Genomic DNA, 11,385 nt, shown 5'->3' with positions numbered 1-11,385 from the left:
TTTTCTTTTCTTTTTTTAACGTCACTTCTTTGCACCAAACACACTTATAGAAGAATGACATTGACAAAAAATAAAACGACAAAATCAGTGAAAATACACTTACAGCAAAATAGATGGCAAAATCAACGGCTTTTGAAAAAGGGAAAATGGGATTTGTGATTTTGACAGAGTTGAGGCAGTTGACGGAGGAATAGAATAGAATATATACACTTCTTCTTGTTCAGTATCAGTGGATAGTGGCCTAGTGGGGTTTCCCTCCATTTAATACGACTGAGAATTCTATGTTGGCTGAGACCGAGAGTGAGCTGTCCATGTCGTATGGGGCTCACACGGGGTGATTTTTTGCGTAACGGTAGGGATACGGAGAGTGGACTAGGGGGCCTGTGGTATCTTGGGTCAGCACAGGGGTTGGGATACGGAGAGTGGACTCGGGGGCCTGTGATGTCTTGGGTCAGCACAGGATTGTAGTGACCTAAAACGCCACCGTGGAGCTAAAGACAAAAGACCCTATTTGATAGAAAACCAAGCAAAAAAAGTATAAGTGTTTTAATTTTTAATTTGTTTAAATTATTGTAAAGATCTTATTTTTCTAATTATTTTATCATAAAGAATCATAATTAATTTTTGACTCTAAATCCCTTGTTAGTTATTTCTAAAAAAATCGTAGAATTAAATATCTCTTAAGGCTAACTAACGAGAGCCTTAGAGTCAAAAAATTAATTATAACCCTTTAGAATAAAATGATCAGAGAAATAAGATCTTCGCATCAGTTTAAACGGATTGAAAATTGGAGCACTTACTTTTTTAACCATCTCTATCTCTATTATAAAATAGAAGAGTGTGAGAACAAATTGTTGCAACGGCTCAGATTTGTTTAATTCAATGGTTGAGATTTTGTAGAGACTTGTGATTTATATTTATGGATTTTCTTGACGCTGTAGAGACTTTGTGGTTTATAGTGAAGTAGAGGACACACTCCTCTTACTATCGGACTTCTGCAGATTTTTTTCCCCCCCTTTTTGAACGCAGTAGATATTTTTTTTTATCTTATCGATTCTGTGCTGAGTTGCAGATGATTGTTGCGGGGTAATCCTTTTTTCATATCAATAAAAAAAAATTCCCGTTAAAAAAATGGGTTAATTTCCAGTAATTTGTAGCTACCTAAAAATTGAAATAAACTTTTTTTGAGCCACTATCCACATTCAATGGGTAATTTCAATTCCAATCGGAGTGGGTAGTGCCGTAGGCACAGGCCGGGGTAGGTAGTGTCAAAAATTAATTATGGTTCTTTAAGATAAAATGATCAGAAAAATAATATCTTCGCACTGGTTCAAATGAAATAAAAATTAGAGTACTTAACCTTTTTTACTTGGCTTTCCACCAAACAGAGTTTTTTGCCTTTTGCCTTGTAGCCCCAAAACGGTGACATTTTGAGTCACTACAACCCTCTGGTGACTTGGGTCATCACAGGCCCCCGAGCACGTATTGTATATTTTTCTTTCTTTTTTTGTTTTCGAAATTCCAATCCCATTTGAGTGCATTTTAATAATTTTGGGATCAAATATCACCATTTACTAGAAGGGTGAGCCGGAACAAAGTCTCGTATAAACCGGCTTCAAAAAAAGATTATACTAGCACTTAAGAAGTTTCGAATCTAAAATCTTAGGATGGAACAAATTCGTTTTAGACCTTAATAGTCAGGTCAACCCTTCGTAGGTGGAGAGTCATATTTCTTAGAGTTTACTTTTTTAAGCGTGTGGTAATCTTCGCTTTAAGTGCTCTTCCTTTCCATTCTTGTTCTCGTAAATTTCATCGATAATTTTAAAATTTTTGAAAACCACTTTTACGGAAGCATTCTTTCGCTCGCACTCATAGTCTCATACGCACGCATTTTGCGACTGAGGTATAATCAATGGCCATAGTTAAAAGGTGAGCGATGTAACAAAATTGTTGTTGTTTTGTAAATTTTTATAAATTTGGTTATATAATCTTCATCCACCCATGCATTTCTTTTAGTCTAAAAACGTTACATTTAGTTTACTTTTCTTTAGTCGCTCTTGCTATGGCATCGTATTATTTTATTTTCCAATTTATCAAGAAAAAAAAAAAAGAAAGATAACAAAATATGATTAACATGTAAAAAGGATTAGTGAAATTAGTTGATTGTAGGAAATAAGGTCTAACCTCACTCTCAAAATACACATCGCACGCATGTTGAAATTATCCATCTTTTATTGTTAGAGTTTCTCATGTTTTTAAATTTGACGAATTAAAAGTGGCAAATCAGATTTTAGAAACTCCATTTTATTTTAGCAACAACAAAATATTTGAGTAGGATGAGCAATGCTACGTACACAAATTTACGTTTATTTCTAAATACAGATACGTCGAGAACTGTCTGGTACAAGTAAGCACCTTCATTAGTTCGTAGGATCCACGGGGATCGGTCGATTTTGAACTCATTTTCATATTAATTTGCGTACTTAAATCCTTATATAGACTGCCTTTTTTCCTCATTAAAGCACCAAAAAAAGAGAAAATAATCCATTTAAATTGAGTAATCTTTTTCAAAAGGAAAAGGAAATTAAAAATTACTCCGGCCGGCCGCCGGCACTAATTTGAAAACACCGCGTTATCGCAACTTGTCCGCGTCGCACACGATTCCAAATCCGATAAAAGCAAAACGAAGGAAACCCTAATTCGAAGAAAACCACTCTAGACTCTAGAGATAGAGAGAAGAGAATCCGAAACTGCCCTAATTTGATCGGAAGAAGCATGGGGAACACGGAGAAGTTGTTGAACCAGATAATGGAGCTGAAGATGACGTCGAAGAGCCTCCAGCGGCAATCGAAGAAGTGCGAGAAGGAGGAGAAGAGCGAGAAACTCAAAGTCAAGAAGGCGATCGAGAAGGGGAACATGGACGGCGCCAGGATCTACGCCGAGAACGCCATCCGTAAGCGCAGCGAGCAGATGAACTACCTCCGCCTCGCCTCCCGCCTCGACGCCGTCGTCGCCCGCCTCGATACCCAGGTAAACAAATTCATGCACTTTTCGTCAATGGATTTTTGGATTCTGAATTATGAATCATGGATTATAGATTTTATAAGTATTTTGATTTTGATAATTGCTTGCATATTTTTGGTCAATAGGTTTTATAGAAGGGTAGTTTATGGATTTTATTAGTATTTTGATAGTTGCTTGCATAATTTTGGTCAATAGATTTTACAGAAGAGGTAGGGTATAAATTTGTATTGAGAATCTAAAAGGTACATTCCGAGGTTGTTTTTGGATTCTGCATCCTCTAGTTCATTTTTGATAGTTCAATTCTGACAATTCATTTTGGCATAAGAATTCTAGAATTGCCTACAAAACACCCAAAAGTGCAAAACTTTACAATGCAAAATGCACAATCCGACTGGCCAAACACCCCCTCAAAGTTGGTTTCTTTGTCGATTTCACAAAAAAATTCGAATGCCATAGGTTGAGTTCTGAGTCGATTGTTTGGTTTAATTTCTTTTTGTAGTGGAAGAATGATATAATTGGGCTTCATGTATCATTGCACATGTGTGCACAACCAAACCAAACCGAGCCTTGCGTCCCAATTAATTGGGGTCGGCTACATAAATCTTATTTTTCCCGTAAGCTTTATCCAGGGCTACATGTGCACAACCCTCTAATTAATTTATATGATTGCCACACTAGTTTAAATTTGGTTGTTTTGTTGGTTTCGCAATTTTGTCGGATGTTATGGGCTTGAATTTTGAGTTAAGTGTATGGTTTAGTTTCTTTCTGTAGTAAAAGAATGGTATAATAGGGGTAGTATCCTGTGCGGGAAACCCTCTAGTGGGTAGTGACTATATATGATTGCTACCCTTTGGTTAATGTTCTGAGTCTGTCCCTTTGTAATTACAGGCCAAGATGAGCACCATTAGCAAATCAATGTCATCGATTGTGAAATCGCTTGAGTCCACTCTCAACACCGGCAATCTTCAGAAGATGTCAGAGACGATGGACCAGTTCGAGAAGCAGTTTGTCAATATGGAGGTCCAGGCTGAGTTTATGGAGAGTTCGATGGCAGGAAGCACCTCACTGTCGACTCCTGAGGGCGATGTCAACAGTTTGATGCAGCAGGTAGCGGATGATTACGGCTTGGAGGTTTCGGTGGGGCTGCCGCAGCCTGCAGCCCACGCGGTGGCCGTGAAGACTACTGAGAAGGTTGATGAGGATGACTTGACCAAGCGCCTTGCAGAGCTCAAGGCACGTGGGTAATGGTTACTTTATGCTGGACTTGGGTCTTTCTGCGGATCAGACTATTTGTATTTCAATTGGTGTTCATAAGGTTCTTAATGTGTAAATTTTACTGGATTGGCATCTTAAATTTCATGGGAACCTTGTGTTAAGTTTGTCTGGATATAATCCTCTATACATCGGTTGCATCCATTCCTACTCTATGCCGGTCATAGTTGCTGAAAATTTCGGACTTATCTCTGCTTCTGAACTGACCCTGCATCTTGCTATATGTAGAGAGCACACATGTCCGCGTGTGTATATGCATATGGTCTGCTTAGCTTTATGCTTATGAATGGACTGCACCTTTGAAGATCATCCAAAAACGTTATGTGTGAGTGTGTTTCTATGATGCTTTATCAAACGTAATGCTGGTAACAGGCTTGTAACTTGATGGCAACCATAGTATTAGACTTTTGTTTTGAAGTTGTCATTTTTCATGTAAATCAAGGGTACCCTTTGTTCAGATAATTTGATTCTGGAAGATCTTTCTGGGTTTCTTTACCCCTTGAAATGCATCATATCTCGTCCATTGTCGTTGTTGCTGCTGTATTTTGGTTTGTAGGGATTATTAACCTTAAAATTAATGAAATCATACGATTTTGCTCTGAAAACTTTGGAATGTGCACGCATGTATAGTGGTGAGGACCAGAAGGGACTATATAGTCAGTAATAGTGATTCTCAATTACATTACCATAAATTATTAACTGTTTCCGCTATGAAACTTGTTAAATTCAGAGGTTTGAGGGCTTTTTTTATAAAAATAAAAAAATAAAAATTCGAAGTCTCAGAATTTGAGGAGGATGACTTATAAAAAAAAATACATTTGCATGTGGTATATTCTAGAGATAGATGTTCATATGATGGGAATAAATCATGCAGGATCTTGAATTGTTAATTTTATCTATTGAAGGTCTTGCTGTTCCGCCAAAAAAAAAATTACTATATTTGTTGCCACTGCTTTTCCTAGAGAAGCTGATTCCTCTTATAACCTGTGCTACTGTACGGGAGGGAATAATCACAACTTTCCATTTTTACTTATGTCATTGAAACTTTTCAACCTTCACGTGCATGGAGGCTTCGTTCACTTGTCAAGAAAATTCCTGAAAGAACTATAATGAAAATGACTTCGTTCCTCTATGTGTTCATTTAATATAATAGAAAAAAAGTATAAGATAAGTAGCAGTTAATTTCATAGAAATTAGGGTAGAAACAATATTTCTTCAAACTTTGTGCTTTTGCAGGACATATTATGAGGGAAAATTGATGCAGGAAAGTTAAGGCTTCCCATACTTTCCTTGTAACTGAATGGTGCCAGTCTCTGGAGTGAAGTTTATGCGCAATGTTTTAATGCGGCAATAGGGTTTACCATTCTTGTCAAACAGAATGCAGGATTGAATTGGTATAATTGGTCATAAAACGCATAGTTTCTTCAGTCTTTTGTAATAACTGACATTGTCCATACAGGAACAGGCTCCAGTAAGGGAAATGGGAGCCGCCTGGAGCCAACATGGTTCCATTTCGATATGCCAAAAGGTTTATTCGTAAGGCTCTATGTAGATCACTTAAGAAAAAATCCAATTAATTAAATATATATGGTCTGGTCGAGTCATATTTGAGTTGAGAGAGTACAAAACATCAACAAAAAGCAACTCTGCTGCATCGCAACCGGAAGAAAGAGATCCAGAGAAGCCATTTCTGGAAGCAAAAGTTGGCGTTTTCATGTGACAGTACCGCTTGATTAGCTGATCAGGCACATACAGTCTTCAAAGTTTAAGATAACTTTCATGTTAGCCACCATGTAATATTACACCAAAGAGGCAAAGAGTATGACAGAAATTTCCATCTCATGCATTCATTACTCTACTCCTATAAGGAATCGAAAACTACATACCAACACGTCATGTAACACAGCAGATATCCAAAATGTGATCTACTTAAGAGAAAACCATATTGATCCGTGAATAACTTAGTAAGTTGTGAACCAAAAGAGAAGGATTCTAAGGGAAAATGATAATCAAGAATCCAAATTTGTAAGAATTATAAACCTTCCTAAATATATCATGTGTTCTAAACCTCAATAGCATCTTTATCTTGCTGTCCATTCCAACTTAAATGCAGCAGTCTTGTAGAGAGTCGAAGATGAATCTCTCCTACGAAGAGCAGACGTCAAACTATCTCCAGTTTTAACATCTTTTAAGTAATGCAGCCAGCATTTCCTTGAGTAATATCTACAACAGGCTGGATTCTCTTCTCTGTTCATCATCTTATCATGGAGGAGCTGTCATTCAGGTGAAAAGGCAAAATTAACATAGTAGTTAGAAGGTCTGAGTACATACTTTCCCTAAAGACAATCTTGTTCCACAAAAAATGTACTCAAGAAGCAGTAACATAAACAGGTACTGGGATGTTGTTATTGCACTGTATTCAAGCAACGAAATTTGCAAAGGGACAACAATACCTTCAGGAATTCGCTGTCAGAGGGGGAGACTACAGATAGTGTCTCTGGGTGAGTTATCCGTAACAAACTATCAAGAAGATCTTCTAATTTCGTTGATGGATTAGATATTTCCAGCTTGAGATCATGGTCTAAAGGTAGTTCAATACCCTCCAAATCCTCAGAAATAAGCATGTCCTTCAATTGCCATGTGAATCAATGTAAACAAGGTAGGAAAAAAATAAGCAAAGTCGGTTAACTACAATAATCACACGAAAATAATCTAACTACTAAATACCTTCTTGTGGCGTACAACCAAATTCAAATTTTTTGATTGATTCAACAATCCGAGAAATTCCTGCAGATTAACCATCCACAAAGGGATGTGACCTTCTATCCGGCCTTTAGACACGGCTTTTCTCGATGATTCAAAATAAAGCTTGGCTTCCTGCAGTTTTGGGGCTGTCAAGGAAAAGGAAAAGGTTTTATCTCCAGTGTACTCAAAAGTATGCAAATTTGGAGTATCAACAATAGCCTCATGCAGCTTTTTGCATCTTACGACTACTAGTATCTTGAGATTATAACTTAAAATTGTAAGTCTCTCTAGGGTATCACATTCCATCAGGACCAACTTTTCCAGGACCGGAAACTTGTTAATCTGATCCTGAAACAACTCATCTGTCATACTGGTATCCTTCAATGTCAAACTTCTTAGATTTTCACAGCAATTCAATTTGACATTGCACAACTGAGCCTTTTTCCCATAGCACCATAAAGTTTCAAGATTTGGTGCTTCAATTTCTACGCTCTCTAGCCCATTGCACTGATGTACCTCAACCCTATTGAGCTTAACAAGAGTTGAAAGATTCAGAGCTTCCAACCCATCAGAGTGTATCAGTCTAAAATCCTCAATCATGGGACAGCCACGAACAAAACTCTGGATAATATTATGATTGATATGCATTTTCTTCATTGACAACTGTTGCAGATTAGGAAGTTTCATATCCTTGTATTTATCCAACTTACATCCATATAACTTCAATGAAGTCAATGTGTGTGCAGCCAGCACAATTTGAGGCACAGAGTAACGCAACCTTCTCTTTCTTTCAACAGAAATTTCCAGCTCTTTAACATTTTTTGTAGTAGCAGCACATAACCAGCGGTCTATATGACGGGCCATTTTTGGACCAAAAGAGGTAATGTGTAGCCTGAACTTCTGTATCCAAATCAATGGTGCAATTCGAGTTGATAAGGAGCTTTCGACAAATCTCTTGAACTCTGCTTGTTGCACCTCTCCTCCCCCCGGTGCTTTAAATCTCTTTTGATCGAAATCAAATGATAGGAAGGAAGCATATGTACTTCTCCATTTCTTGGACAATACACTAGTTCGCGTGACATCTTTGGGACAACGCAAGAAAGACAAAATGTGTTGGATAATGGGGTCGGGTAATTCGGAAATCCGATCAACAGTGTTGGTTCTTTCATCCACACCATTATCATCTCTCATTTTCCGCTTCTTTTTCACCCTGCCTTGATTTGTTGCAGTGTCAAAAGCCTTTCTCTTTGGCGTCGTTTGCAAGGTTCGATTCACAGGATCACTTCTCAACCGCTTGTTGTCACTAGATTTCCTCTCTCTGTCAGTAGAAGGCTTCCTATTCTTCAGTTTTGGTCGTGAAAATCTTTTCCATAACATTTTCAGACACTTCGTCAGTCCTGCATGCAAATAGAAAAACATACCAGTATCACCATCCTTGTAGTTTCCGAAATTGTGAAGACCGGTAAGTAATTGTGATTTTATTTTGCTACCTTTATATTTCTTCAGTCAACTTTCCCTGTCTTGAAGTGAGCCAAACTATTTTGGGTGATAACAAATTATTATTTGATACTATAAAATGCTCACTCAATTTGTTAGAATTCAGAACCCCGCCTCGAAAGGCATCCATGAATTCTCTGTCCATATCTTCACAAATACATCTAAGGGTTCCAATTCCTTTGCCCAGTAACTAGAAACTTCAACATATAAATTTACGCAAAAACGAGTATCCAATAATGTGAAATTGACCAAATAACTTTGATCAAAATTGGATCACACTCGAAGAGTATACACGTTCCTCGAAAGGGATTTCCTTTACATGGATACTACATAATCATAGTATACCTGTGTCTAAAGGGGTTTCCTTTACATAGATTCTACAAAATCATCAATAAGTAAATATGTCCCAATCATTCATCGGGATTTGAAGAAAACCACAGAGGCACGTAATTTGGAACATAATGAAGATTAGGGTTTAGTTTACAATGTTTAAACAGTGAAAGATAACCTTTTTTGTTGACCAAACAACTTAGGCTTCAATTGGGCCAAACTCAAATACTATACGCGCGTCAAAAGCGGCTTCCTTCACATGGATAATCGTCAACAGGTAAACATGTCGCAAATCATTCATCGGGATTTGAAGATAATCACAGAGGCACGCAATTTGAAACATAATGAAGATTAGGGTTTAATTTAGAACGACGAAACAGTGGAATATCACCTTTTTGTTGACCAAACAACTTAGATTTCAATTGGATCAAAATCGAACACTAAACGCACGTCAAAAGCGGCTTCCTTTACACGGATAATCATCAATGGGTAAACATTTTGCAAATAATTATCAATCGAGATTTAAAGAAGAGAAGAAAGTCACGCTGTTTGACACATGATGAAGATTAGGGTTTATGTTTACGTTTAGAATATGATGTAACCATGAAAAGTACCTTTTCTTAGGACGTCGCGATTGGAATGTGTGCATCAATGGCGGTTATCAGCGTTTCTCTCTCTGCTAATGCGAGGATGGGGACTTGCCAATTCCAGGGTTTTTCCAATTCCAATCGATTTGTTTCTCCATTACTCCATATATATGTGTATATGTATATGTATTATGTATGTATGTGTCGGTTTGCTATGTTAGGGCTTTTTAGGGTTTGTTTAAAGAAAGAAAAAGAAAATAAATGGGAAGAAAATGATTGGAATTAACTATTCACAAAACTAAAATTGTTAGATTTTCTTCGGAGAAATGATTTTGCCATTTCTTTTTTTTTTTTTGTTAACGTCACTCCTCTGTAAGTGTATTTATTTTTTAAAATGACGTTAACAAAAAAGGAAGTGACATCTTTCTCTTTCTTTTCTTTTTTTGGTCAAGCGGAAAAATACATCTTTCTCTTTCAACCAAACAATGGGAGGGGTCCTTTCTTTTTCTTTCCTTAAGGCTATGTTTGGAACCCATAGAAAGGAAAGGAAAATAAAGGAAAATTAAAAAAAATTCCCTTCCATTGTTTGGTTGGAAGATAAGTAGTGAAGAAAATATAAATTTCTAGTTTAGTGAATAGTAAATTTTTCCTTCAATTTTTCTTCTCTTTTATTTTTTCTTTCCTTTCCTTAGGTTCTAAACAAAGCCTAAGTTCCAAACAGAGCCTAGCTTTGGAGAATAAGGGACCGTTTGGTTAGCATTATAAGTAAGCGGATAAGCTGCTGCTTCTTCTTCTTCTTTTTATTAAGGTCACATTTTAGAAAATTTTATACCTACCCTACTCCAAACCCAATCCTTGGATTAGTTCCGAGCTATCCGTGCCGAGATGAACGGTAGCTGCTCGAGGGTAGTGGGCAGCATCTCCGATTCCCTCTTTTTAAAGACTTTAAACTCACAATCACAAGTGCACTGCGCACCTAAGTGCAACTACACATTTTTTGAACCGACTGTCCCAATGAGAACGAGCTAGTTTGACTAACTTCTTAAGTTGCTTATTTTTCTAACCCTTCAATTAAAAAGGAGAAAATAAGCAAACTAGTAGTGCCAAACAATTACGTTTATTTCGTATCTGATTTTTTTATTTTAAAATACTTGGGAAAAAAAAATTCGTGTTTGGTTGGCACCATAAATAGTGGTAGGTGGAAACATTTACTCCGTAGTTCAGACCAAGGAAAAAAAAAATGAATGACAATCGAAGGATCCGGCTTCTCTGCAGTTGGACTACAGGAAGGCCTTTGTCATTTCATCGTAACCATTCATCTTTGGAATGATTTTTAAAAACTATTTCAGGAAAGATTAAACGCTTTTAGACGGCTAAAATCACGCAGACGATACCCTACAGTCCAACTACAGACCGCAGAGAATCCAGATTCCAATTGAATTGGAAATATTAGTCAACCTAGGGTGTACAAAAAACAAAAATAATTAAACCCTGTGAATAGGTTGGGTTGGTTTAGACTTTGTTTGCAATTTAGAAACTAGTTCGAGTTTTTAAGCCATTGTCGTCTGTCTTCTTATTTTTTCTTTTTACCTTCTCGCCAATCTAAATTGGTAAGACCAGTGGTCCAGTGTAGACTATATTGGGAACCTGTGAATCAGGGCCATTGATTGCCCTTTCATGGACCATTTTCATCTATCATAACATTTTCCATTCATTCATGAACGAATGCCGTTCGGCTCCGAATTGAATCCAGTGAACACATCTCCGAAGTCGTATTTTTCTGAACTTTGAGGGCCTTTCAGTTGGAAAACGAAATACTATCATTCGATCCACATACTTTGGGGTGGAAAAGGGAGTGCCCTCGGAGCTAACTCCGGAGATTCCACCAGATATTGAAAAAAGAAACTATATTACCTAAAATTTTCGGAAT

General features: G+C 37.2%; 2 protein-coding genes across 4 annotated transcripts; one reads left to right on the top strand and one right to left on the bottom strand.

Annotated features, from left to right (window-relative positions):
- Window positions 1-2,454: 2,454 nt before the first annotated feature.
- Window positions 2,455-4,449, top strand: LOC131299269 (ESCRT-related protein CHMP1B-like). Its single transcript, XM_058324914.1, has 2 exons — window positions 2,455-3,030; window positions 3,913-4,449. Exons 1-2 carry the CDS (start codon window positions 2,776-2,778, stop codon window positions 4,267-4,269), a joined length of 612 nt encoding a protein of 203 aa, XP_058180897.1. The 5' UTR covers window positions 2,455-2,775; the 3' UTR covers window positions 4,270-4,449.
- Window positions 4,450-6,118: 1,669 nt separating this feature from the next.
- On the bottom strand, window positions 6,119-9,629 carry LOC131299242 (putative F-box/FBD/LRR-repeat protein At1g78760). 3 transcript variants are annotated; one of them, XM_058324880.1, is made up of 5 exons: window positions 9,483-9,606; window positions 7,752-8,438; window positions 7,024-7,187; window positions 6,750-6,923; window positions 6,119-6,569 (listed from the first exon to the last, which is right to left on the bottom strand). In XM_058324880.1, exons 2-5 carry the CDS (start codon window positions 8,416-8,418, stop codon window positions 6,378-6,380), a joined length of 1,197 nt encoding a protein of 398 aa, XP_058180863.1. In that variant the 5' UTR covers window positions 8,419-8,438; window positions 9,483-9,606; the 3' UTR covers window positions 6,119-6,377. The 3 variants fall into 3 exon arrangements, with proteins under 3 accessions (XP_058180863.1, XP_058180862.1, XP_058180861.1); XM_058324879.1 differs by having other exon boundaries at window positions 7,024-8,438; window positions 9,483-9,629; XM_058324878.1 differs by having other exon boundaries at window positions 7,024-8,427; window positions 9,471-9,605.
- Between the last annotated feature and the right edge of the window lie 1,756 nt (window positions 9,630-11,385).

Source organism: Rhododendron vialii, chromosome 8a (assembly GCF_030253575.1).
Source record: "Rhododendron vialii isolate Sample 1 chromosome 8a, ASM3025357v1".
In the NCBI taxonomy this organism is placed as follows: Eukaryota; Viridiplantae; Streptophyta; class Magnoliopsida; order Ericales; family Ericaceae; genus Rhododendron; species Rhododendron vialii.
This window is presented reverse-complemented; position numbering and strand designations above follow the sequence as displayed.